General features: G+C 43.4%; 1 protein-coding gene across 1 annotated transcript; it reads left to right on the forward strand.

Moving 5' to 3' along the window:
• PAFAH1B1 (platelet activating factor acetylhydrolase 1b regulatory subunit 1) lies at positions 1–27348 on the forward strand. The gene is made up of 11 exons (XM_069033755.1): positions 1–138; positions 14918–15126; positions 15546–15630; positions 17135–17209; positions 18056–18262; positions 19567–19735; positions 20622–20724; positions 21437–21665; positions 23045–23146; positions 23790–23946; positions 25209–27348. Exons 2-11 carry the CDS (start codon positions 15095–15097, stop codon positions 25280–25282), a joined length of 1233 nt encoding a protein of 410 aa, XP_068889856.1. The 5' UTR covers positions 1–138; positions 14918–15094; the 3' UTR covers positions 25283–27348.
• The last annotated feature ends 587 nt before the right edge of the window (positions 27349–27935 follow it).

Genomic DNA, 27935 nt, shown 5'->3' on the forward strand with positions numbered 1-27935 from the left:
CCGCTCCCGCCCTCCCTCCCGGCGGCCGCGGCGCCTCTGACAGCGCGGAGCGAGCGGAGCGTCCCCGAGCGCCGGGACCCCGCACCGGGACCGCGACCCCGCACCGGGACCCCGACCCCGCACCGGGACGCCGCGCCGGTGAGTGGGACAGGCGGGTGGCGCCGGCCCCGCGCAGCACAGCGAGGCGGCGGAGCTGGCGGGGCTCGGTAAGCCTGGGGCCCGCCGCCCCAGCGGCCCGCGGGTTGTCCCGGCCCGGGGCCCGAGCGGCCGCCGCTTTCCTCTCCGCTCTCCCCCTCCTCTCCCGCTCCCCGCCCTCGCCCCGCTCCCCCCCCTTCTCTCTTCGCTCTCAAAATGGCGGCCGCGCCCGTTGGTGAGGAGGGACCGGGCGGGGCGGGGGGCGGTGGGGGGGCCGGCCCGGTGTCCTCCCCCCGGGTCGGTGTGGGGGGGTTCTGGGGACCGGGGCGCGGCTCCCCCGCTCCCCGCGGCCCCCGGCCCCGCTCCCGCGGTGACTCTGCAGGAAAACAGGGCCCGGCGGGAGCGGCGGGGCGGGCGCGGAGCCGCCGCCGGGCCCGTGTCCCCCCCCCCGCGGGCCGCGCCGCTCCGTCCGTGACTTAGCAAATACCTGGAGGAGGCGATGGGCCAGGGTTAATAGCGATAAAAAAGCTTTCAGGGGCGATGGGCCCAGTGTGTGCGCGGAGGGGACCCCGAGCATCCCTCCCCGGTTCCTGCCGGGGGTTTCCTTCTGTCACCCTCTCCCCGGGCAGGGCCGGGCGTCGGGCGATGGCCCAAATCGCCAGCGCGGCCGCGGCACCGAAAACAAGACGAGAATTAATAATCCAGGGAAAGGAGTAGGTGTTGTTTCAGAATTTGTCTCGCATCCCCAGTTTTCCTGCAGTGCTCAGCAGGGCAGCAGCGATAGGAGGTGGCTCAGACCTTCAGAACCAGCTGCAGTAAAACGGGGGAGGGAGGTCTAATCTCTCCTTCTGGGGGTCATATCACTGCCTGGATGGCTGCAGGTGCACAGGCTTCCCCTGAAAATCTTATAATAGCAATCGAGTTTGCTAAAATCCTGTATTAATTGCTGCTCCCGAGGTTTTGTTTCAGCAGGAGGTTATACGCAGGCAAGGCTTTTGATGGAAGTTGGGGGGTGGGAGTGGTGCCTCCCTTGAAAAGTTTGGGGTTTGTTCAGTTCTGTGGGTGTGATTTTTTTTTTGTTTTTCTTCTTTTTTTTTTTGTTTAAGGTGGATGCAATTACATTGACCTTTAATACCAATAATAATGTGACACCTTCCCTTTCTTTGCCATGGTATCACTCGAACCATTTCCTTGCCTATAGTGCTGCAGTAGTGGGCTTGGTTGGTGCAGGTCAAGTCCTTTCATAATGAATTACCTACTAGGGATGGGAGAAGGTTAATCTAAGCTATATTAAAAATCTTTAATGAACACTATTTTAATATAATTAAATGTTTGGGCATATTGACCTGGCTAAAATACGTATTTTTGTGGTGATTCTTTTAAGTGCATGTTCCTATGACAGTATTGTTCATGGCATTAGGAGGTGGTGGTTAAAGAACCTCCGTTCAGTGATGATCATTTTGTAAATGATTGTGCAGCATTTGGCTGGTTTTCGGGAGAGGGAGGGTCTGCTGTCAGAATGTTATTTGCCCTTAGAGTGATTTTGTTAAATAGGAAAATTATGTTGGGGAGCTAAACAAAGAAAATATTTTTAAACTGTAAGATGCATTGCAAATATCCGGCTTGTTCTCAGGCATCTCGTTTTTGTGTGTTTCTGTTGCTGTTCCCATGTTTGTGGATGCTGTGAGCAGCCATTGAGCAGGGAAGAGACTGGGTGGAGTAAGGAGGCAAAGCTGCGAAATGGCTCGATTACCCTTTCAGAGCTTTTTTTTTCTCCCTTTGCCGGGGTGGAGGAATACTAATTGCCGTAACAATGAAGTCTCTTCTTTAGGGAAGAATCTAATGGTGCAGGAAGCTTCGGAAATGAAACAAATCTCACATTCTGTTCTGAGGCTGGTTTTTTCTGCAGGATGGATTTTGATTTGTCTGGCAGTGAGAAGTGACCAGTCACTGTTGCAAAGCCGGATTTTTTTTGTCTGATAACTGCTTCAATTTATCCACTTAGATATTCACTTGTTGAATTGATTTTATTTACACTTTAGATAAGAATTACAATTTTTGCACTGGTGTTTCACACACAAGATTCTCTGGAATCTAGAGAAGCCCCTGTATTGTGGCTTCATGCTGTTATTTGTTCATGGAACTTCTTGGTTAGACCGGATTATGGGTGGGCACACAGGAAAAGACAATCCCTGGTTTCTCTGGTGACCACAGTGGAGTGACTGCTGTCAGTGTACAGACTAGATTGCATTGCCCTTCGTCATGTGCCGAGTTCTTGTAAAATAACATCTCAAGATTTTCAAAGCCCTTTTGAGCACTAGCTCTGTAAGAGCATTGCTGTCCCCCTTGGGTACTATTGCTTAAAGTTGTGTAGGAAAGGCATTAGAACAAAGGATTTGGGGAGTACAATAGGGATTGGAGGAGGCACCTAGGAAGGGCTGCTTGTGGAAGTGCTCTCCTGTTCCACATGTGCCTCATGGCATTCCCATCTGATTTCAGTGTTGATTGGAGCAAGTACAGCATTGAACACGGATGATTCTGAAGCAGACTGAGGTTTTGCTTTTTCATGGGGCTCTCAGTTCTGGAGTGCAGCTTGTGACAGGAGATGGGCACACAAGAAACTGTGTTTGTCTTAGTATGCCCAAAATTAAAATAAGGGGCAGTGGTTTCTGCAGTATTTCTAGTTTGTTCACTTGGAGTCGATCTTCCAGGATTCAGTGGCTGCATGAGCTCAATACCTGAGTCTAATGCATATCCAGGCTAAGGCCAGTGAAGAACCCAGTAAAACACTTGCCATCTTAGCAGCTTTGGTTGATTTTTGCCCTTGAAATGATGGCAGTCACTTTTTCTACAGGAGTAACTTGTTCATTTGGGTTCTACAGAAGCAAAAGGCATCAGTAGTTCCTTTCCGCCTGCACATGAGCTCTGTCTTGCCTGTCCTGCTGATTCCTGCGCCTGTCCTGGCTCCTGTGCTCCTCCCAGCCTGGGGACTCAGGTTGTGTCTTTGCTCTCAGCTTGCTGTCTATCCAACTTGCTATGAATGGGACAGCTCCAGAATCAACATCTGCTGACTGCCTTGTCCAGCAGTCCAACCTTGTCTTCCATGAAGAACTCCACAGCCAATGTCCATCTTGAATTATAATGTATTTGTACCTCTTGTGGTATATTCTGAGCAAACAATAGCTGGACCCATCTGCCTCAGGGTAGCTCAGGTACAGACTGCATATGTTTGTAAGTTTTTTTACAACCCTCTGTAGCTGCCCTATATTCCTGAACTAGAGGGGTTGGAATTACCATAGCAAGAAGGAGAGTGACATTGGACTAGTTCAGTTTAGGTCAGCTCTTTCCTGCTTTGGTGAGCTTCAGGCCCATTTTCTAAACTAAAGGCAAAGACTGGGAGAGCAGCTGAAGTGTCCATGAAGTGGGCACTGAAATACTTGTCAGGCTGAAAATAAGAACTGTGTAGGCCTAAATTCAGGAAATCAAGAGGACAATAGAAATCAGTAATTATTATTAATAGAGAATAATTTCAGATTTCCTATGGGGTGCGGGGGAGTTTCCAGCCTCTAACATGTAATTTGTGATGGCAACTGAAGATCTTTCCTAAGGATCAGAGCCATGTGTGTTGATAGAACAGTTCTGGGACTCTCCTGTGAGGTTTGTTGTAGAGAAGCAGTAGGTTATGCACTGTCCACACTTGCAGATCTGTCAGTGATGTTACAACTGCCTCCTCTTTCTCCTTTTTATAAGAGCTTAAGTATCACTGGCAGGACAACCTGACTACTAAAAATGCATTGCGCTGGTGAAGCCTTGCCTGGGTTCAGGGGCTTTCTCAGGAGCTACTTCATTGCCTGACACAAGGGAAATGGGGATCCTAATGTGGCTTTTGAGGGTTTTATTCATGGGTGATGTTGCTTTGTCTTTTGATCTGCCTGACAGAGTAGGCTACACTTCAAGTTTTTAAAAATAAGCATTTACTCTTAAGATACAATCCTGACCTATTTAAATTTAATTTTAAGTACGTAAAGCTGTTTCCTCAGAATTCTTGCTCTGAATGCTGTCCATGCTAGGGGAGCATGAATGGCCATGCTCTGTGGGCAGGATTGTGCCACCACTGGGGTGCAGAGGTGTGATGGGAGCTGTAGCTCTGTCTTGTCAGCTTAATGGTGGGGTCCTGAGCCGAGGTTGGTTTAATGTCTGGTTTTCGTGTATTAGTTATTTTAGAACAAAACTTTTCTTCATTCCTACCATGTTCTAAGACCGACTGATGAACAGTACATATTAGAAACATTGGCCATAACCAGGATTTTGTCTGATGAATGACTAGAGTTCCAGTTTTACCCTGGAGATGCCAGCTGCTGGGGGTTAGCCCAACAGATGTGTATATTGCTAACCTGTATCTTATCTCAGTTGTTTAAAGAAGGGCCTTTTCCTCTCAGTTGAGGCAGGACCTTAGATGAGGCAATGTTTGTCTCATTCATAATGTTTAAAAGCTCATTCTGTTTTCTTTTTTTTAAACCTCCTGCTCTCTCCTTAAGGGATTAGGTAGGTGTGACTTAGGCTCTCTTGCTTTTAGTTCACCGTCTTGGAAGCCATCTATCATTTAGCTTCCTGCTGGCATGTACTGTCAGGAAATTTCAAAGAAGAATGTTACTTAAGAAGTAAGTGTATGCTGAACTCCATTTCCTTGGACCTGTAAGCATACAGTCCTTCCAAAATGATTGCTGTGCACAGCATTGTCACATTGACCAATACCAAGAGCACTGATGCCTGTATAACTATGTAAAAATATCAGCGTTATTAATTCAGAGTACCTGCTAGTTAATACATTTGGAATTATTTTCGCCATTTCCTTCTTAATGGTACTACTTCTGAGTGAGCCCTGCAGCTTGGCTTGGCTGCTTGTGGACTTTGGATAAGGATTGTAATTTAATGAATGTAATAAATACATCTTTGTGGTTGTGATTGTGTTGATTCTGGAAGGCTTATCTGATATTTTTAACTAGTATCTACTTGCTGCAGCCTTGAGAAGGTATTTCCAGAGATGGGACCATCCATGGTTGAGGTTTGTAGGTGGTGCAGCAGCAGTGTCTGTCCTGTAATTTCCTTGCATCCGTTGTTAAGTAGGTCCCTGCTGAGGGAGTTGGTCGAAGGCTGTTCAGAGGCACCTCTTGTTCTGGGGCTGGTTGGTGACTCAGCTGTCACACCTCTTGTGAGGTAAGTGACAGGCTCTGTGGCTCTGTGGCGTGGTGCTCTACCGGTTTGCATCTGGGATAGCACAGGGGCATTCATGACTGGGATTATTTATACCTTGCCTCTTGTATCCATGTTAATTGTTCCCGTTGTGCTCCACAAACCTTAAGTTCTTTTGGTTTAATTAGACAAGTGTTCCTCCCCCCCTCACCTCACCCCGAGATTGCCTCTGCCTTGTTTTTCTGCTTAGTGCTAAAGCAAAGGTGTTAAGTTTATCCTTCTTTAAGACTAGAGGAAAATCAGCTGGAAGGATCTAGGCTGTTTGCTGCAGATAAATGACTGTTTCTTCCATAAAGAAACGACACTGGCAACTTGTCTTGTGCTGGATTCACCTGCTTTTTGCGGTAAAGAAAGCGATTGCATAAACAATTTGGTTTGTTTAAATGCTCATATCCTTGTAATCTATTAAGAGGATGATGTCATTAATGAGTGTGTGTATGTATTTTAAACAGATGGTGTCTATTAGATCAGTAATGGTAGAAGTTTCTGATTCTTTCACCTTCAGCTCTGTTTTAGAGGCAGGAGGGTAGTACATGAAGGTGAGTGATAAGAAAGATGAGACACCTTCTACCAGAACCCCGATTTCATTATTTTTGGTACTAGTGTCACGAGAGGTTGAACACTGTTCCCTGTAATAGAAGAAGATAGACAATTTTGATGAGCTTTTTGGTTTTGTTTTTTTTTTTTTCCCTCCCCCTCTGGGCAAGTGAAGCCATTTTTGGCCAGCAAGCTTTGAAAATGGGTAAAGGACCAACAGTGTTCTCATGATTGAAGAGTGGAAGGTCTGTCTTAAGTTCTTGTTTGGATTTCTTTGTGGTTTACACCTTCTCCTGTTTCTAAAGTATTAACATAGGTGTTCCTTTTAAGTTTCCTTCCAGATATTTTTCTATATAAATTTAATCAATTCACAGTCATTTTTGTTAATATCACATTTCCAGTATAACAGGCAGTTTAATGATTGAATTATTTAAATTTGAATATAGTCCCGTGACCTCCTTTACAGTTATAAATCTGTTACTTAATTTTTCAAGCCAGAGAAGTATGGGAGGAAAAATTGAAAACAATAAAGTTCAAATCCAGTTGCATGCCTGCTGACAGACACATCTGAGTGCAGCACTCTTCTCTTGGTGGTCTAGAATTGCTATCCCAAAATATGTATGTGTTGTTTGACCTAGCTGTAATGATACTGAAAAATATCCTGCTTAAGTCATCCAGCTGACCCTTATGTGCTTTGCTCTGAGCAAGTGTTGAGTAGCAACATGTAATATCGAGCCCCATAACACTACCCTACCCCTACTTGCTGTCCTACCACTGTCACAACACACTGAGAGCGGTGTGGAGAGTGCTATGTCAAAAACGTTTTCACACATGTTAAAGCTTGGTTTTCTACTGCAGCCTGAATTTTTCCAGGTTGTTCATTTATTGGTAGCTAAATTTACCTGCATTTTCACATAGAACTGAACAGGCAGGTTAGAAGAAGGATGTTTTCCCCCAAAGCCTATACACAGACCTCAGGCTGGAGCTCTGACCTGGAGGAAGCTCAAAGGCTCTAAAATTAGATGATGTGACAGTGCTCAAGATGTTTCTCCTGAGAATTACTTGTATCATGCTTCTATCAGAATTGCAAAACTGAAGTGATACATGGAGAAAAAATGTCAAGATTGAATTAATTTAAAGTCTTCTTTTAAAAAAAAGTATTTTCCAAGCAAATTTGGTCCAGATTCCTCAAAGTCATTTAGCATTGGTGCCTGGGAAGGTAACGAGGCCAAAAATGTGTTTTGTTGTTTTACAGGCCTAAAGGTGGGTAGTGACTGCCAGTGATGTGTTAAAAACTTAGCTTGAAATAATATGGGAAAGCAGACGGGCATAGGAGTTGATTTCAAAATGCACAGGCGTTTCTTTAGGCAGCATGGTGCATGGAGCAGCCAACTTGCTCTTGTTTTATAGCATCTTGATGACATTCCTTAGCTTTATTTTTCAGATGTAATTGCAACCTGCATTCCAAGTCTTTGGAACATAGGCATTATATCTGATCTGCTACAGATTGCTTTCTCGTTCCCCATGGATTTGGTGTTGAATTATTTTCAGAACTAAACTACTGTATCAGGTTTTTAGCAAAAACTGTGCATGTAGGTGAAATGGGGAAGAAAACAGACATAAAATTTTTCACTTTTTTAATGTTAAAAATGTATTTCCTTTGATAAACCTGTAACTGAACTGAAACAGAAAATGTTTTTTGTGAATTATTACACAGACTGCACAGAATGCTGTACTTTGTGGATACTACATTGATGTATCAAGCAGAGTGTTGACCTACGGGCATTTTGAGACTTCCCTTAATTGCAGAATAACAGGCTTACTAAACATATGAATTAAAAATAAGGCTCAGAGTTGTAATTCAGATCAGATTTGGTTCTTGTTTTGTTTTTCCCAAATCAGATAGTTGTTGGAGCTCACTTCGTCGTAATCCCTCAGCCAGCTTTACATATGTAGGCTGAAAAGTGGAAAAAAAAAAAAAAAAAATTAACCCAGCTCATAAATGAGTAGCTTTCTCATATTCCCTGACTCATCCCTGCTGGCTTAGCAGGTGATGGATACCAACGTTTTCTAGGATAAGGTCTGTTTGCCGCACTAAGAGCGGCTGCATGGCTGTGCCTGGGTGATTCTACTGTGGATGAGCTTTCCTGCAGTAACAGGGGGCAAGGTGGAGGCAGGAGAGGAACTGGATTATTTTACTTCTTAGTGTTTTTCTTTCCTATCAACATAGAGACATATCTAGGAACCCTTTTCAGGTCCTAATAGTTATGCCCAGGAAACATGGATATTACTTCATTTCTATGGAATCTGGCTTTGAGTTCATTTGTGGAAAGAGTTGTCCTATTCTGTGGCTTGAGTCTGATAAAACAGCTTTTTGCTTATGGGCTTTAAAAGAAAATCAGACCGATCAAAAATTAGTTTAACTTAAAAGGAAGTGTTCTTATGTACTTGGTAGAATTTAGCAACATAATCCAGAGGTGTAGGAGAACAATTCATGCAGTCTAGTTCTTCCATAAGGACTGTAGCTCTAATTGCTGGGAATACTCCCAAATAACCACTTTAAGTTCTCTTGTTAATGTTGTGAAACAGGATACACTGTCGAAGAACCTTTCAAGGATCTCCTGTGCCAGCCATGTAGCAAGAGACAATGCAACAAGAGTTTCTCTTTTACTAATGCACAAATGGATCCTTTCAGCGTTAAAGACTTGTGGAATTTAATTCAGATTATATCAATTCAGTTACTCTTTTTGGTGGCCTTTGGTTTTCATAAGTGACTAGCCTTTTCACTGGGGTTGTAAAATTAGCTGAAGAGACGGAGCTAACTGAAGTAGGATTTTGGGTATATTAACAATTTAGAAGTAAACTCCAGGAGTTTTCTTTGAGTTAAAAAAACATTTTAAGAATGATAGAATGTGTTAGAGAAACCACTTGAAAGTTGGTAGCATGTAGATTGACACTCCAAAATGTTTTACTTCTTATACAGGTTATTGAAATTTTAAATTATAAATTAAGATTTAAATTTGAACCTAAATGTGAGTAATGAAAAACTCTTAATTGATTTCACAATGTGAACTCAGTTTGTGTTCCTGATGTTGATGATGGCTCATGTGCCTTCTTAACACCCAAATGCTTTGTATTAGGTGTGCCTGAGCTGGCAATCTGAGAATGGGACCTCAGATTTTGTTTCCTTCAATAAATGTTCTTGTAGAATATTATTAAAATTGTTGTCATAGTAATACTTACGGACAAAGTGGTCTTGTAGCTGAGTTAATTAAAGTATTAGGATTCTGCAAAAAAAGGCAAAAAAGTACAATTCCTAAAGCACAGCAGTGCTGAGCTAAAGCTTTGTTGAGCTTTCAGAGCTGCACTCTGCTGGTCTGTTCTGTATCTGCTGATGCTTTAGCTCTGTAATTGGTGCCATGTATCTTTTCTAATTTTTAATGTAATGAGCTACAGTTATGTGTTTAGTGTACATAGCTTGTGTTTTTGTGGGGAAGACTGTTTATAGAGCCTGAGCAACAGTCATAAAAACTGCAGAAATTGAATTAATTTACTGTTAAGTTCCTGGAGGAGCCATGAACATATATTTGGGATATGCACTACCAGATGAGGTTGCTGGACAGCAGCAGCAGAGTGAACCCGGGGTGGTGGTGCTGATGTATGGAACAGTTCACTGCTTCTGCCAGAGTTGTGAACCAAGGAATTAAGTTGAAGCTGATTTGCTTGGTTTAACTTATTAAAATTAAAAAGGTAAGAGAGAAATAATAAAATACATGAGGGACAAATGTGCCTGTGGGAATTACGGGAGTTAGGAGAAGTGCTTAAGAACATAATAAGGCTGAGTGACAGCTTTTTTTAGTAGCTGGTAAACAAATGTTTCTGTAAGTTTGAGGACTGAAATTACCAGAATGATGAAGAGCCAGGAATTCTTGTGGTGTGACAAGACACTGTGGTGCTGATAAGGATTCTCTTGGTGAAAGGAGTCCTGGTTTAAGTAATCTAAGTAACTCAAGCCATGGGAAGTCTGGGAAATTGAACCTTCTGATGGTTAGAAAGGCCTTATAATGTAATACATCTTCAGATTACTCTGCAACTTTATTGAGGTGACCTTAAAACTGTGGTTAGAACCTGCACATGTCTGTGAGGAACACTGGTTCACCATGAGCTTGGAGGGGCTTGGTGTTCTCTGTATGTCACTGCATGGTTCTTGTGTTGGTTTTCTGACCCCTCACTGTGGTAGCAGAGCACTGCCAGTGACAGAGGCACTGACACAGCTGGGTTTGCTGTGCCATCACTCCTGGGAGAGGGGAGTGTGGATCTCACTGTGGGTGAGATGGATCACAGCTCAGTTGGGAGTGACTTCTCCTGTGACTTTTTCTGAATGGCAGAAATGGGCATTGTTAGTCAGTTGAACCATTTTAGGGGTTTGTTTATGGTGTTGGTCCTTAAAAGTATTTTTGATACACTTGATAGGAGCAGAGAAAGACAGTGGAGAACCTTGAACGGAACTTAGTGACACAATCCTGCAGAAGATGCTGAGGTTTGTTGTGATAGTGTAGTTTGGTACCTCAGGATACATTTATGAAAATGTGGATTTGGAAGGGCTTAGGTATATAACCCAAATTTTAGTACTGTTTAGTATCCAGTATACTCTGCTAAACAAAATATAATGAACTCTGAAGAAATTTACAGACTAGATTTGATTTTTTGTGTGTACAGAATGGGTACTTTTAGGAATTTTAATTCTGGTAACTTTGCTCTTGCTTGATGCTAGTTCTAGTAAATGAGTTAAGTATTTTTGGCAGGTTGAGACTAAAATGCTGATTAATTAATTTGGATCCATAATCTGCTTCTCTGTCTTATTTGGAGAATACTTATAGAAAATACTTAAGTGTCTCCTGAAGCAAGTATGAACACAGTCATGGAAATACCTGCAAGCCAAGGTGTATCATTTATTGGCATGACATATAATGAACTGAGGGGAATCTCTTGCCTGAAAGTGATTATTTTTCCCTACCTCACTGCTGTGACTGAGCGTGTAGCTATTGTGCTTGGATACCTCCTGTAGAGCTGTCTCAGCTAACGAATGGAGCTGAACTTGTTTCATTTTGCTGTTGGTGCATTTATGAATCATGTGCAGGTCTCTCATTAAGTTATTGTGAAGTTTTCCAGTAATCTAGGAAGCATTTGAACCACACTGATACCCATCAGTGGAAGAACCCAGTGTTTGAAGCCAGGAACCAGCAGCTGTCTGTTGAATCCTCTTAGTCGCCCTGGGGAAGAGGGTGTTCCTGTCCGTGCCAGGTCGGTGGTGCCCGGTGCCAGCGTGGCGTGGGGCTGGCTGGGTGCCCTGCTCGCAGCCGCTTGCACAGGGCCGTGTGCTCCCCAGGTGGCACCGGCTGGGCACAGCCGGGGCCTCGGAGCCGCTGCAGTGGCAGTGAGCATGTCCTTAGTGCAGCGGGGGCAGGCTCGTGGCCAGGGCAGCTGGCTGCAGCAACAGCCTGGTGTGGTGAAGCTCAGGAATCTCTGAACCCTGGTTCAGGAAGAAGGGGGACGGTCAGATGTGAAGAGACAGAAGGTCCCATTTATTTTTTTTCAAATGAGAGGAACCTGCACTATGCTGTTTCCACCTTCCCTTACAGGAGAGGATTCTTCTGCTTTTTCAGGTATTTCTGCTCAGTTTGTTGCTCTTCATCAATAATTCTGGGGTTTAGAAGCTTGTGCAGGGAAAAATTCTGGCCTGTGACGATTCTTGGCTGTCTCTTAATTTAATTTCTTTTTAAAGATTGTGCTTTAGTATGCCACTCTGTAGTCCTGCAGCACTGAAGGGTTGAAGTAGGTCTGCTATGCTTACTGCTCTGATGTTTCTGCCAGTCCTAAGTATAAAAGCTGATCCGTAGCTGAGTGGAAAGGTGGGCACTTGGGATGAGGTGCAAGTTGCCTGCTGAGTATCTGCTGCTGTTAGTGGAGCTGAGGAGTATGTTGTGTATAGGTAAGGAATGGTTTGTGTTGTTCTAGAAAACCATTCAGGTCCTGTGCTGCCAGGCGGAGTGAGAGGTGACCGTTGCATGTCTCGTACCTGTGCCAGTGACAGGTGTTCTGCCAGCTCCCAGTTTTAAAAGGCTTACTTACGAAGACACTAGATCTTGCTGAGAACACCTGTAGCCCTCTGTTATTGTCTTTGTGCAGAGGTTTGCCACTTAGTGGTTTTATATTTGCAGACTATTGATAGGGAATCAGATAGGTTTTAAGTTAGAAACTACAACTTGGAGGAGTGTAAGTGGGTATTAATAAAAGGCACATCCTGGTTCACACTTGATTAGTAGCTGTTACTCCATGGGTGGCTAAGTTCATTGTGCTTTTTCCTGTGTTTAATAGAGAACAAAGTAAAATTCTCATGCGAAGACACCTTTGCTTTCAAAAGAAGATCTAACTCTGCCTTGACACAGTAAGATGCTGATACAAAGTGACCAGTTTCAGGCAAGATGTAATGAGCAGGTGGCGGTTTTTTGTGGGTTGTTTTTGTTCCCCGGGGTTCCCCCAGAGCCCTGGCTGCCTCTCATGGCTGAGTTGTTTGCGGGTAACATGGTGGTGACTGATAGGTGATGGAGGAGGACTGGTTAGTCTTGCTTTGCTGAAGCCTGTATGTCACAAAGTCTGCTCCAGCTAAAAAAAATGCAGTGCATATAGTGGCACAAGTGTATAATGAATGTTGGTCCTTTTGAGCTTTTTGGGTTTGGATGTTTTTGCTTGAGTGGGTTATTTGTATGGGGGTTTTTGTTTGTTTTTGGTGGGCTTTGGTTTTGGTTTGTTTGTTCTGTTTTTGTCTATGAAGGAGGCAGCCCTAAAAATACTTTGCCTGCTATTTAGGTGGCTTTGTAGTTAAAAAATTAGGAGTGCTGAGCAGGGTGCTTGGAACAGACCCTTTCTGGAGGAGCAAGATACTGTAGATCAGTTGGTTGGTGGCTTTGGCTCAGCTGTAATTTGCTAATAGCAGGAGTAGCTGTTTTGCCCTGTAGCTGTTGGAATTTATCTAGTACTAGGATCTGTTTCTCACTAACAATTCAGAGTTAGACTGTGGAGCAGCCCAGGTGTTGGGAGGTGGATATGGGAGAAGTTTGGGGTTACTTTATATTTTACAGGGAAAATGCATTTTTAAATAGGTGACATGGGAAGGATAGCCTTACAAACACAGTTGCTGTTATTTTTTGACAAGTGCTATAATTGCATCTCCCAGATGCCGCAACACAATTGATGAGATACTGGGATTTTTACTGGAGCCAGTATGCTGGCACTGGATTTACTAGACATTCACTGCTAGTGGAGGTTCATAATACAAACCCGACCTTCAGATTTTCGCCCTGGCAGTCGTAGAGGCAGCTGTTGGACGTTTGTGTCTTTGCGGTGTGCTGTTGGGCGCTTGCAGAAGTGCTGCCGTGCGTTCGAAGTGCCCGGTCTCGTTGCGCTGCCCCTGCCCGTGCCCGAGCCGGGTTCAGCACGGGCTGTCCCGCCGCGGCGCCCTCTGCAGGGCGCCTCTCAGCACTGCAGGACGTTATTTTTGATACTAACTGAATTCCCCTTGATTTGCGTGTGGTATTCTGACTGTGGGCTGAGCACGGGACATCTCTTGAAACCCAACTCTCTCTTTACCTGGCATGAATTAGGTATTGACAAGAGTAAGTGAAGTGTTTGCTTCTGTTCTCTGAAAGGATGCAGCCTGTGCTGTTAGTTTTCAGCTGAATTGTTTCTGAAATAGCTATTAGGGAAGAGGTTAGACTAATTAAATGCAGTATTGCCTGTTCAGAGTGTTCCTGTTCTAACTGGCTTGTAGGGCAGTATTATGGTGTGCAGCATTTGACGTAGAAGATCCACCAGCAGGGTGGAATACAAGCAACTTGCAGCTTAAGCTCATTTTGAAGCAGACAGCAGGGCCTAGATAGGTTTAGAAAGAAGCTTCTGATCCCCTGTGATAAATAAGTAGCCGTTAATGATATGAGCTTAGTATTTTCTTGACTTTTTTCATAGCAGACTATTGTTTAAAAGAGGCTCTATACTAAAATTGTTATTGAGCTATGATACTGAACTCGTCATACCTGTGTGTCTAGGGAGGGGCAGAGGTGAGGGAGCGGGAGCATGCACGTCCTCAAGCAGTCAGTAGAATGTTTGCAAACCCACCTGCTGTCTGTGAGCCTCTCTGTGTTGCCTCAGTTTATCTCAGTGCTGAAAGCTGGTTGGTCGGTCAGACTTGCTGAACAGCTTGAGGGAATGATGAGTTCTGTACAGAACCTGCCAGGTGTGCAAGAAGTGCCATTTCAGCACTTCCCATGGTCATGGTGCTCACAAGGTCCCTGCAGTGCAGAAAGCAGAGGCAGCACTGCCAGCATGGGTTTGGTGATGTCAGTGTGGCAGAGGTTAAAGCTGCCCGGTTGAAGCAGGTTGTGCACTGAGAATGCTGCAGTTCGTGTTTCTGCATCAAAGGATACCAACGAGTGTGTGTTTTGCAAAGGCACAACTCGGCTGCACCGAACTACCTCAAGCATGTTGGGTTTCAGCCGTATCCCGAATTGGCTGGCATTGCCAGAGGTGTTGAGATCACACATTCCCTGAGCCCAGCTGCAGTAACGGGCCTGTGGCAGCTCTCCCTGTGGTAATGGTGCCACTCTGATAAGATTGAAGAGCTGTTTAAAAATTTGCTGTGCCCTAAATGTGGGCAAGATGAAATATTAGTATAGGTAAACTGCATCAACACATGACTGAAAAGAAAACCAGTATTGTCTCTTAATCCATGCCTCTTCGGAACTTCCTCAGGTGGTGGTACTGGAGTGGGAAAAGTAATTTGTGTGCTACAGGTTGTGCAGCACTGTAGCTGCAAGGGCCCCATGCTGGGGTAGAGCTGGAGTCTTTAAAGATGCTGTTTGGATAAATCTAAGAAAGCTGCCTGAGGAATGCTTGTTTCAAGGAAACAAATGATGTTTCTTTCTCCTCCTTGTAGATGGATTGAATCTTCTGTGTTGAATGCCTCTGGATTTCCTATTGGATTTCACATCTGGAGAAATACTTGTGATTTAAGCCACTGTGGCAGACTGAATTGTGGATCCTGGGTTCCGAAGACTTTAGCTCTCGAGGAGAAGCCACTGCTCGATCACGTTAACCTGACATCTCAGCCACGATGGTGCTGTCACAAAGGCAACGAGATGAACTGTAAGGAATCAGTTTTTAAGTTTGTGTTGCATTTTCATTAAGCTTAAATTATTAATAAGCATTTGTTTCCAAATAGATTTTAGAGTGGTTCTGTTCACATGCCCAACTGTGTGTTGTGGTTTGGATCGCTCTACTCTTTATTTTTGATAGAACTGCTGGTATTTGAAACTAGAATTGGGAAATGATGAAAATATAATTTCAAGATTACTGATGGCATAAAAAACGGATTCTTCAATTTGCAGTAAGCACATTGCAATGTAAGCTGCAATCCGTGAATTCTACATTTATCTTGAGTAAAGTCTGGCAATTTTTTGCTCTTTTACTTTGGAACATAGACAAGGATCTGATCAGAATGCGCTATGTTGTGATGACAATCTTTCTTTGATTCCTGAAATTGTATTTAAAATGTTGCTTTGTAGAAATCGAGCAATAGCAGATTACCTCCGTTCCAATGGCTATGAGGAGGCATATTCGGTTTTTAAAAAGGAAGCTGAATTAGATGTGGTGAGTTCAAACAAGATTCTTCATCTATATTTTAATGTACAAGTCTGTCAGTTTTATGGCACTTGGATCTGTTCTGAACCTGTGTGTCTACTACCTGCCTGTTAGCTCAGACAGTTTCAGAACTGGAGGTGATGAACTCACACAGCTTACTGCCTTGCCAGAAAAGGGAAAAATAATCGTTGGGTGAGTTGACCAAATCTGGTTTTATAACCAGATTTGAAATGGTCTGAGACTGTGCAGCTTTGGAGACTGGCTTCAGTGGGAATCTTTAAGAAACAGGAAGACAAAACTGGATTACTTTCGTCCTCTGCTTTATCATACAGAGCCAATGTTGGAAGATTCTTTTGAGATTTGAGGTGGGTCAGGAGTTAAGTCATTGCCTTAGTCTGTTGTTGAGTCTCTTGGGTAAGCAAGTAGTAGGAGGGCAGGCTGAAACAGTTTACAGGAGTTCATCATCCAGTAAGGCCAGGTTGGATGGGGCTTGGAGCAGTTAGTGGAAGGTGTCCCCCACCATGGCAGGGGTGTAGAACAAAATGAGATTCAAGGTCCCTTCCAGCCCAAACCAGTCTGTGATTCTGTGATTGTGTGACCAGCTCTGGTAGGCAGTTCTGTTTGCTTAGACTGTACAGATGCCAGTGACTCAGACCAGTCATTTCTTTCAACTTCATTCTGTTGATTTGCCTTTGTCACAGATGATTTGGTATAATTTTTAACTTTGCCAGCTATTAGCACAGGAGGTGTGCATTTCATATGGCTACAGCTGGATCGAGTAATAAACTTCTGTGTGCTGGATAAATCCTCTGGATAAATCCTTGCCTTTTCTTTATTACATATCTTGCATTGTTCTTTTTCCAAAATGCTTGGTTAAAATTTGACTTAATTTCTCCAATTTGCTACTAGTATTGAATAAATAAGTAGAAATGACAGATTGAAACACTGTACTTTTAATTGAAAATTCTAGTATCATTGCCCTATCTGCCTTATCTATCAACCTAATTTAGTCTCCTCTTCCCAAAGCTTAGGAAAGCAATCTAAATAGGTTAGATGGTCCTGAGGGAAAGAGAAAATGCAGTTGCTAAAAGTTTCACGACTTCTATGCAAGAAAATCTGAATTGGAGTGGGCTATACTAAAATGGAAAAAGAAAGGTAAAGGCTGAAATTATTTGAGTAAATTGGAAGGATTGATGTGTATCTCTACAGAGATTTAATTTTTGTATGGATTATTCATGCAGATAATTCCAGCTTTTGCAAGTGCCCTATAGTAGTAGATTAACATCTGTCTCTGACCAAGGTAGCCAGTCCTCAGAGCTTTTATCTTCCATGGAGTAAGCCATGGCATGGCTATTTTCTGATGTCTGTGTTTTCTGCATCTAATTTAGGATTATTGTAGCATGAGACTGTAATCTTGTAATAGAAAGAAAATGCAGCATTTAGTTAGGCTTCTGTGTCTCTGATGTTTGTTTTTCTGTGTGCTTTTCTTCCTCTTTCTTTAAATGCTTCTCAGAATGAAGAGTTAGATAAGAAGTATGCTGGACTTCTGGAAAAAAAATGGACATCTGTTATAAGATTACAAAAGAAGGTAAGTAGAGATCTGCTGGATGTACACGTATAAAAAGTTAGCGCAGAAAGCATTCAGCACTGAACATGCATGTGCAGTCCTGAAGCTGGAGAGGCAGGAGGTGCCTTGAGGCGGTTGGTGAGTGGGGAGATGGAATTGCTGTGTGCAGAGGGTCAGGCTGGGTTAGAACGGAGGGAAAATCAGTGCTGCCCGTTGTCTTTGGCCATGGCCCTAGAGGGAAGGAGCCATTAGCTCCAGTGCATTCCAGTGGGGGATTGTGCTGCAAGTGGAGAGTACAAAACTCTTCTTAGTCATGCTTCAATGGCTCAAGAGTATATTAAAAGCAAAAAAAACCCTAAAATCAGTGTGTTAACAATGAAGTCCTATCCCTTGTGCAGGTTAATACAATGAGGATTTATTAGCCCTCCAGTGTTTCTGTTGTTGGTTAATGTGTCTGCTAGCTCCAACAGGACACAGAATTCCTGCAGCAGTAGCATTCCCTTTTGTTAGCACGACCTTCTTTGGTAGTTTGGCACAATAGTAATTCACATGTATTTGTACAGTGTGTGAGTGAAGGGAATTTTGTAGAACTTTTTTTTTCCTGTGAAAATATTTGGGAATTTGAAAATAATAAATGATTAATGATTAAATTATTAAGAATTAACTATAAATTATTAAAGAATAAACTATAAATGATTAATTTAGGTTTGATTTTTAAAACCAGTGCTACTGAATATTGGTAGTCAGTTTTGGTCCATGCCTGTGAATTTAGGAGTCAGTTTTTACTTGGATTACTAATGCAAGAAGGTGAATTAGATCTTGTATAAAACCGGAGATGAAAGGTCTCTTTAAAATTCATACGCTTAGGTAATGGAATTAGAATCGAAGCTGAATGAAGCTAAGGAAGAATTTACATCAGGTGGACCTCTTGGTCAGAAACGAGACCCTAAGGAGTGGATTCCTCGTCCTCCAGAGAAGTATGCGTTGAGTGGGCACAGGAGTCCTGTCACTCGAGTCATTTTCCATCCAGTTTTCAGTGTTATGGTCTCTGCTTCAGAGGATGCCACAATAAAGGTATGTGTGTGCTCCAGACAGTTGGCTGTGGAATAGGTGACATCAGTGCTTCAGGCTGGACATGTTGAACTGGTGGAAGGTTTGTTCTTCCTGGTTCTGCTTCAGCCTCTTGAGGGACAGATCTTTCCAATGTGATGCCCTGTGTAATCTACAGATTTTAGTTTTATGCTGGTCCATTTAATGTCTCAGAGTATTTTATTATCCTTTGGGTTGAGTTAAAAATAATGAAGCTGTGGATTTAGAGACATTTAACCTGTTTCTGCAGCAGACAGACAGGGTCAGCTGGAACAGCGACAGCTCCAAGTGTTCTGGATGTTATGGAGGGCCCCAGTCAGTTTTGTTTTCCCTCTCTTAGGGATACTCTGGATGAATTTCCTTATTCTTGAAGTCTAGCTGAGTAGCTCCATTTGACTATTGCCTTCCCAATGATTGCAATCTATTGGGATAGTGGATTCTCTGTTGGATGTTCTTTGATGCTTTGTTTTTTGTTTAGAATATAATTTTAAATTAATTGTCCAATTTTGTGCTTGAGAGAGACACAATAAAATCTGTAGAAGCCAGTTTAGTTTTAAAAGCTTTGTGGTTAGATGATAGGAGACTGACTTAATTAGGATGTGAGAATGGGACTTCAAGCTGTCCTGCAGTTATTAACAGTAAACATTTGTTTAACTTGAGCAGTTCTGTAATCTGTGAATGTCTGAATGTGTGTGTATCAAACTCTTCAGAGGGGTTTGGATTATCAGCCTTAACCCAAAGCATTCTGAGTATTCTCTGTGGTATGCAGACTATTTGCTGGTTGGTTCTGAAGCAAGCAGGTAAATTCTGGAGCCACAGTAAAGCTTGGGAAAGGTGAGTGTGATATTAAAGATGATCCTTTCCCCGTTATTGAAAGTGGGCTGTATTGCTGAAGTTAGGCAGCTGGCACAGAAATGGATGGAGGAAAATGGTCTGTACGAAGTGGATTTGTTCTGTCAAGTATTTTCTGAATTCATCTTCCTTCTTTAAGGGCATTGGGTGTCAAGACTTCCAGATACAATGAAACTTGTTCTCCTGCTGGGTTTATAATGCTTAAAGTTAGCTGAAAAGCAGTTTTCAAAATGCATGAATTCAGTTAATTTATAAGTAACAAAATCACATAAAAAGAAGTTTATTTTTCTCTGCTGTTAAGCTTTTTAGGGCTGTCTGTCTCTTGCTCGATTAATTATTGAACAAGGTGCCAGACTGGCCTGCAGAGTGCAAATGTGAGGCTGGAGAATACAAAGAGTAATGGGCTGCTGCTAACAGTTTGTCTGTTCACTTGTCAGGTGTGGGATTATGAGACAGGAGACTTTGAACGAACCCTGAAGGGGCACACAGACTCTGTGCAAGATATTTCCTTTGACCACACTGGCAAACTCTTGGCCTCCTGTTCTGCTGATATGACCATTAAGCTATGGGATTTCCAGGGCTTTGAATGCATCAGAACTATGCATGGTAAGGTATAAAGGGATTGATTTAGCAGTCTGTAAAGTGAAGAGATTTTTTTTTTTTAATCCAGGAAAACTGCTGATGTGGAAAGGGGTTATAGACCAGAGTATTTTCCAAAAGAAAAGGGGGGGCATAATTTGATGCTTTGAGTGCTCTGTAAATAGGGGATACATGTAGTGTTTATGGAATGAAATAGCATCTCAAATCTACTGTGCATGATGGTGTGGGAAGCATCCCTTAATGATACTGAAATAAAATGACAGTTAAAGGGATTTTAGCTTTAAATATTAAATGCTTGCAAGATAGTGAAACTGCCTTCAAATCAGTGAAGGATTCCTTCCTTCAGCCCTCTGTGTTCCTGATGCAGGGCTGCAGGAAGGGAGCAATCAGTGCCAGAGGAGCTGTGGCTGCTCCATGCGGGGTTTGGCTGCGTGTGCTTGATCACATGAAGGGGAACGTTCCCTTTGCACTGGGTTTGAAAGCCATAGGAAAAATGAGAAAGTGCAACAACCACAGCTATAAGATTCTAGTATTGACAGCAAATATTTTTATAGTCTTTATGTAAAAGCTTTTTTTCTTGCTTTTAGTATCATCTTGCAGAAGCGGCGAGTAGGACTAGAGAATGTTTGAGACTTAAAAAAAATAAACACCTACCCACAGATATGCATCAGTAAACAGAAAGCACCTTTAAGGATGCTCAGTGTCTGGACCATCTGGTTCTAAAAATATGGATGATTATTTCATAAAACCTCAAGTTTACATGTAAAGATTATTCCATAAAACATGCACTGCTGCTGTTGCTACTTGACCAAGATAAAAAAACCAGCAAGTCCTGTGTGCTCTGTGAAAACTCTGCCAATGCCACTTAATAAAGGTTTTATTTTGTTTTTAGGTCATGATCATAACGTTTCTTCGGTAGCCATCATGCCCAACGGAGATCATATAGTTTCTGCCTCAAGGGATAAAACTATCAAAATGTGGGAAGTCCAGACAGGGTAAGTGCACTTGTGAGCAAACAGCACCAGAACAAAAGCCAGCAGAAACCACTGTGTGTAGAAATGGGACACAGGAATCTGAATGTCAGCAGGCACTATTTGAATTGAGAAATGATGTAGTACCCTTTAGAGTAATTCACTGAAGGATTCTGCCTCAATCATTAGGCAGAGGGGTTTAGATGTTAATACTGATTAATTAAAACTAACTGGCTTTGTCTTCCTGGAAGCTATGAGGGTAGATCTCTAGCTCATGACCAATTAGGAAAATAAATTCACTGGTTAACCATGAGTTTAAAGGGAGTATCTGCTGCCTTTCTTGACACAGATTAAGATGTCTCCTGATTTTTTTTTTGTCTTCTTGCTTGTTTAATTTATCAGTTGTCTCTCTAATACCTAAGTGCCCTGTAAATCTCTACTTGTTCTTAAAATACCTATTTAATTCAAGCAGTCATGTCAGTTTCATTTTCCCCCAAGTTTCCTGCTTTTTGCCTTAACAAGTTTTTGCTAGCTCTTAGCTATCACTGCTTTCTCAGGTCAGCGTCCTTTCCACAAACTGTTTATGGTGTGGTCCCTCACCTGCCAGGATGAACATGTGTACTCTAAAATATTTTATCTTAACCACTAAGCGTAGGTTAAGTGTCCTCAAATTTCCAAGGCACGTGCAGTGGGTTATTGCAAGGATGGTTGAGTCACGCTGTGTTTTTTTGTACAGTTACTGCGTGAAGACTTTCACGGGGCACAGAGAATGGGTGCGCATGGTGCGGCCCAACCAGGACGGCACCTTGATTGCCAGCTGTTCCAACGACCAGACGGTGCGCGTGTGGGTGGTAGCGACAAAGGAATGCAAAGCCGAGCTCCGAGAGCATGAGCATGTGGTAGAGTGCATTTCCTGGGCTCCCGAGAGCTCCTACTCCACCATATCAGAAGCTACAGGATCAGAGGTAACGTTACGTTCCTGGGCTGTTACACAAGCATGCATGGGGAGGTCTTTGTCCGTGCTCTGTGTAGCACTGACAGCGACTGAGCTTGGGGCTCAAAGGGCCTGGCAGGTACAGCAGGTGTATGAGTACTTTTGTCTGAGTATCTATCTTGCTGTGCAGTTAAGTCAAATCTTGACTTCGCAGGATCCAGCTTTTGTGTTTATCAGTAGGACCTACCTTTGCTCTAGTGAAACAAAAACGGCGGAGAGATGCTGTTTAGGGACGGGTGAGAGTGGGACCACTGTCTTGTAGCAAAGAAATGTGTAAAGCAGCTTCTCTGGCAGAATGTGAAGATTATAAGGATGCTTAGCAATTGGAAGGTAGAGGGGAGAAGGAGCCAGTCAGGAATGCAGAATGAAGCTGCCTTGGATGCAGTGTTCACTGCGCTGGAGTCAAGCACCAACTGCTACTGTGTTTTACTGTACAGCTACTGATGGGAGAAAGCATTCCTTAACTAAAATAAATCCAGATTGTGTGATCACAGGTACCTCTTCTAGTGAGCCTCAAGAAAGGCTTGCTAAAGGCCAGAATAAATTTCATTCTAAGGATGTTAAAGTGTAGAAGAAAGGAACTATAAATTAACTCCAGTTTCTAGTCAAACCCCCACCCGGCATTGCTGTTTTGCTCTCTGCCTCCAAAGGACATGGACACCCCAGGGGAAAAGTAGCCACACTGAGCACAGGGACTTGTCTAGTGATGGCTTTTACAGGTTATTTCAGTCAAATTTTACTTGAATCCTTAAAAGATCCTTCTAATCTTTCAATTACAAGTAATTAAAACGAAAATTCCGTGTGTTCCTTCCTGTGGCCGGGCGGGCTCTGCGGTGGTGCCTCCCCTGCCCTCTGCCGGTGGGATCGGGCACAGCCCGCACGGGAGCACCTGGGGCAGGTGGGAGCTCAGCCAGTGGTCACGCCGTGCATGGGCACACACAGAAATCACTTCACAGTAGGAAGTTTTCAGAAATTCCGAACCCTGCTTCATTGCATTTTTTGAAGAATGTGAGCACAAAGGTATGTGTGAGCTGCATCCTCATTAGTCCTGAGATGTGGCACTTGAGCTGTCTATTGCTAGCAGAGGGATGTCTTGCAGTAGGCAAGTGTTTATTCAGAGCTTTACTTGGCTTGTGGAATCAGCAGGACAAACAACCATTTCTTGTAACAGATTATTTAATTCTCTTAGCATTAGTACCAATGCCTGTGACCCAGCTTTGTCAGTGTGGATTTACTCACTGTAAGCTGTTGTATGATCTGATTTTGGTACTCGGCAGTATCACTGGGAAGGGATCGGCTTTGTTTCTCCTTTACCCGCTTCCATCTTATGTATACCATAACTTTCTGTAGACTAAGAAGAGTGGCAAGCCTGGGCCTTTTCTGCTGTCTGGATCCAGAGACAAGACCATTAAGATGTGGGACATTAGCACTGGCATGTGCCTTATGACACTTGTAAGTCCTTTGGTGTTTTTCTGGCAGTCATAGCTGCATATGTACAACCAGTTTTAATGGAATGCATTATCTTGCATGTCATGTTTTCAAGAGAAGCCAGAGTTATAATAATACAAATGGTAGAAATACAGTTTTAATTGCTTTTATAGTTCAGATCTTGTTGTTGCTAAGAATTACTGAGAATCTCTACAACCATAGTGTGAATGCAGTACTGTGGTGTAGGTTCTGTAATGAGTAGCTTGGGGTTGGTTTACAGAAATGCTGGTAATGATCTGAATTTTGTCTTCTGTGAAATGTCATGTTGTTCCCTCGTGTGGGACTTCCCGTGGGCCATAGCCTGCTGTTCACAGCTCAGGTTCTGGCTGGACTGGGTGGTGGTGCTGGGGGTGGAGAGCAGAATTGGTGCAGATCACATGAGGACTGCTGTTTGTTTGCCTTCAAGGACAGGAACTTGCATTGTTGGGAGAACTGATAGAGGTGTAATAATAGAAACTGGAGATAAGCTGTGAGTTCTGACGGGTTTCAGGAGGTCAAGGCTGTCCTTGCGGGGCCAGGCAGGGGTCCCTCAGTGTGCCATAGTGTGCGGTGTGGGATGCTCAGCTCACAGCCTGCACCTGCTCACTGATCTCTCCTTGTGCACAAGGTGGGCCATGATAACTGGGTACGTGGCGTCCTGTTCCATTCTGGGGGAAAGTTTATTTTGAGCTGTGCTGATGACAAGACTCTCCGTGTCTGGGACTTCAAGAACAAGCGATGCATGAAAACCCTCAACGCGCACGAACACTTTGTTACCTCTTTGGGTACGTATTGCTCCCCGTGCCAGAGCTGCTGCTTCCTCACCGGCTGCAGCTGAGCACCAGGCTGGCATTCAGGCTCTAGTGGCACCTTATGCTCTCTGTGTACAAGAAATGAACTAGAAGTTAACTCCAGTTTCTAGTCAAACCCCCCACTCATGTGAGTTGTAGAGTTGGAGCGTGCTGGATTTTTCCACTTCTGCTGCCAGTGTTGCACATGGTTAAGGATGTTAACTGACAGGGAGTTCTGGAACTTGTCACCAGAGGATGCAGGCATCTGGGAAGTGCTCTAGTGTCAGTGCTTGCCTAGCAAAAGGAAAACAAGAAGGGTGTGCACAACAGTCAGAAAAGAGTTACTTTGAATTCCTGGACATTCCTGGTTGGTGTTACCAGATCTTGGGAGATGTTAGTTCCCCCCTGCTCTGGCAAGGCCAGAACAAACCAACCACTCCTTGTTCAGTAAGGCTGGCTTTGCTCTGGAGTCTCCTCCATTGCTTTTGTTCTCTGTGTTCCTCTGGCAGTCTATTGCTCCTTCAGCAAAGCTGTGTGAGTTTGGAGCAAGGAGCCTGGAGCTGGCTCCTGGGGTTCCCTGACCAAACTGGCAGGGCTAATTAAATGCAGGCTTTAGCTTCCCCCTGAAATGGCTGAGGCGGAACAGTGAGAGTTGAAGAACATCAGACCCGGAGCAGGGCCTCGTTAACCCCGGAATGGGCTACCTCAGTTACAGCTGGCTTTGCTGGCCCCTCTTCCTACGGTGAGACTGATCCTCTTGGTTGAACTTCCCCATCCTGTCTCTGAGCCAGCCCCAAATTGATTTGTATATGCCAAATATTTGGGGATCTCCTGAGGAACAGTACACTGTACATTTTTAAATACAGATTCACAGACTGTACTATCTACAGCAAAAGGTTGAGTCCCCTCATTCTTGGACACCTCTTATTAAATACATGAAGTTCTGGTGGCATTGAAGGGTTTTATCAGTGTGTGTGAGGTGTTTTGTAAGTCTTCCTGATTTCTTTTCCATAAAAGTTCCTTTATAGCTGAATTGAATGTTGCAGTGGGGAGGAGACCCCAACAATTGAAGGTAGATTTTCATGCTCTACAATATTACAGCGTGAGAGAATTTGGCTACAAAAGTACAGCCAGGAGCTTTGGAATTTAGCCTTTGAGCTGGTAGAATTGTTTTGAAAAAGCAGTGCCATTCAGTGAGAGTAGGAAATGCTGAAGTTCTGGGTTCATTGGTAACGTGAGCTTTTGTCTCCTGGCAGATTTCCACAAGACAGCCCCGTACGTGGTGACTGGGAGTGTAGATCAAACAGTAAAAGTGTGGGAGTGCCGCTGATGGAGTTCACAGTGACCCCTTTTCCTCTGGATGCACTCAGATACCATGGTTACCCATTGAGCTCTGTTTAAATAAATATTGTCCTTTCATGTAAATTATTCTGGATGTAGATTGAGCTTATTAAATGTTACACACAAAGTATTCATGCATGGTGAATCCAAATTGTATACTGTAAATTTACATACGTTGTCTAGAAGTACCATAGGTTTAAGAACATGGGCTGGCATTGGTCACATCAGACCTGAGAAGGCAGAAGTGGGATGATTGGAATAGGGCACTTAACTGAATAGTTGACAGTGTCGTTATGTCGGATAATTATACCTGTTTTTCTTTCTGCTGTCTGTTGGTGCCTGAATTGGTGACCTCATTTGGGAAAAGTTTTGTAGGGCTCTTTCAGAAATGTGTATCTATGTAACATCACTTAAGTGTGCTTAATAAATCTTCTCTAAGAATACTAGATAATAAGGCTGCAATTCAGAATCTTCTGAACCTTATATGTAATTAATGGAAATTAATTAAACTCTGGAATATTTGTCATGAAACATTTGCCAAATCAACAGAAAACACTTGTTTTGGCCTCCTATCACGCAAGGGTTGGTATATTTATAGAACTGACTGTAAACCTGAAATAAGACAACAAATCTTAGTCGCAGCTGATGTGATAAATGTATTTATTTTTTATTTGGTCATTCAATGGTTAAGCTGTGCTGTTAAACTAAGTTTAAATGGTTTTTTTGTTTGGTTTTTTTTATGCTAGACAAACTTCCAGGAGGAGTTGTCCGTCCCACTAGAGTTTAGTGATCCAGTTTCCAGTAGAGCTTCCTCTCCCAAATGACTGCCATGGTCCAACTTGCTGTTAGCTTTCCATGTTTGTTAGAGATGTGCAATTCCTATTACACAGCAGGATCAAAGGACACTTCCCTCATTCACTGGCAGGAAATTGGGGTATACAAAAGTTTCTTGGTTTCCTTAGTGCCTCCTTGGAAACCCTTTGACAATGAGGTGATCCTCACCTTGGCAATGTGGCTCCAATAAAAATGTCCTGGGGCTTGCAAGTGGAGAAAAGCCTTGGGCTGCAGCATTGAAATGCTTTAAAGGAAGCACTAAGTATCTTGAGAATCAGCTGACAATGGCAGGTCAGATCCACACAGGCTTCTAAAAGAAAAATGCCATGAACAAAAACCCACACCCATCTGTGGGAATTATGCTAAACATTAAAACCAAACCCAAATCCTATCAGCAAAACCAGCCCAGCTCAGTTATTAGTATTTATGTTGTTTGGTGTACACAATTTTTAATTTGCATATCCCTAAAGTTACATATTTTGATCTGAAATGAATGAAAATATTATAAATTAATATTTTAATCAGCATTTTTGTGACAGATTCCATTGTAGATAACCAAGAATTACAATACTTATCAAACTAACCAGGTCTTTTTAAAAATCAACTTTAAAATTGACAATACAATGAAGTACCAGGCTGATGTTTTAACAGGTGAATTTGTGCTTTATTTTACTCCTTTGGTTTAATCCATGGCTTTTAAAATGTCCCTTTTAAAGCTGAGAGTCCCTGACCAGCATAGGGTGGGCTGGAGGGTGAACACACTGCACTGGTGAGGGGGAACCTTCCACAGACACCCCAGAAGGACCTGTTTTTGTGTGGGAAGAGCTGGATTGGGGTGTGGGATCCTCTGGGAAGCGGTGGAGAAAGTGGGGTTCTGACGTGGGGGCTTTCAGAGCCAGTTTACGATCCAGGCTAATCTCTTAAATCCAGTGGTTTCTGTCATTCTCGGTGTGTGTTGCTGCAGTTAAGCATGCACGAATAAAGTCTGTTTTGTTCGTTAGCTGCTTGGACTGGAAAAATTTGCTGCTTTTTGTCCTATTGGAGAATTCCAGATACACAAGTAGTGCATCTTAAATCCCTCCATGCATCTGCAACTGTAAAGTAATAACATCTGTTTAATTCCTGGTAGGACCTAGAAACTTTATTTAAGTCTAAAGTAAACCATCCTCATGTACATAACTGAAACCTGAATGAGAAATTAAAGGTACCTGTGATGTGGAAGTTGTCTACTGCATTTTTTCCCTGTAGCAAAGAACAGGACACCCAGCCCCAGTGCTGGCAGCAGCATCACTGCTGTGTGAGACTCCACACTGCTGCTGTGCAGAGTGAGCCTTCTGGGGCAGCAGGGAATGATCTCAGGGATGGTCCCGACCGGGACCAAAGCTGAAGCCCTGGTTGGAAGGGAGCCACACCACAGGTGTGGGAGTGAGGGGGACACTCTGGGACGTGCTGTGGAACTGTCCCCACTGTTTCTGTCAGCTCCTGCTGTGCCTTTGCTGTGATCAGAACTGCAACAATGAGTTACTGGGTCAATAATGAACGAAACATATTGGAGGGGTCGAGAGGTTCACTGCTGCTTTGGCACTTCTGACTGAAATTGGCAGCACTTGCCAGGACCCACCTCTGGCCTGTTAGCAGAGCCACTGCAGATCCCTGGGCTTAGCCTAGCCTGGGCCATGCCACACGGGCCAGAAAGTGCAACGTTTGTTGTGGTTTAGATAGAAGCTGGAAGTTGATGTTTTATACCATCTTGCACTTTAGAAGGTGAAGCAAACCCGTCCTGCTTTCGTGTGTGGTGTGACCAATGT

This window comes from Aphelocoma coerulescens, chromosome 19, assembly GCF_041296385.1.
Source record: "Aphelocoma coerulescens isolate FSJ_1873_10779 chromosome 19, UR_Acoe_1.0, whole genome shotgun sequence".
In the NCBI taxonomy this organism is placed as follows: Eukaryota; Metazoa; Chordata; class Aves; order Passeriformes; family Corvidae; genus Aphelocoma; species Aphelocoma coerulescens.

Coding starts and splice junctions, on each gene's coding strand:
- PAFAH1B1 (XM_069033755.1), top strand. CDS start 15,095: ATGGTGCTGTCACAAAGGCAACGAGATGAACT. Junction 15,127..15,545: donor CAAAGGCAACGAGATGAACT/GTAAGGAATCAG, acceptor GTTGCTTTGTAG/AAATCGAGCAATAGCAGATT. Junction 17,210..18,055: donor TTATAAGATTACAAAAGAAG/GTAAGTAGAGAT, acceptor TCATACGCTTAG/GTAATGGAATTAGAATCGAA.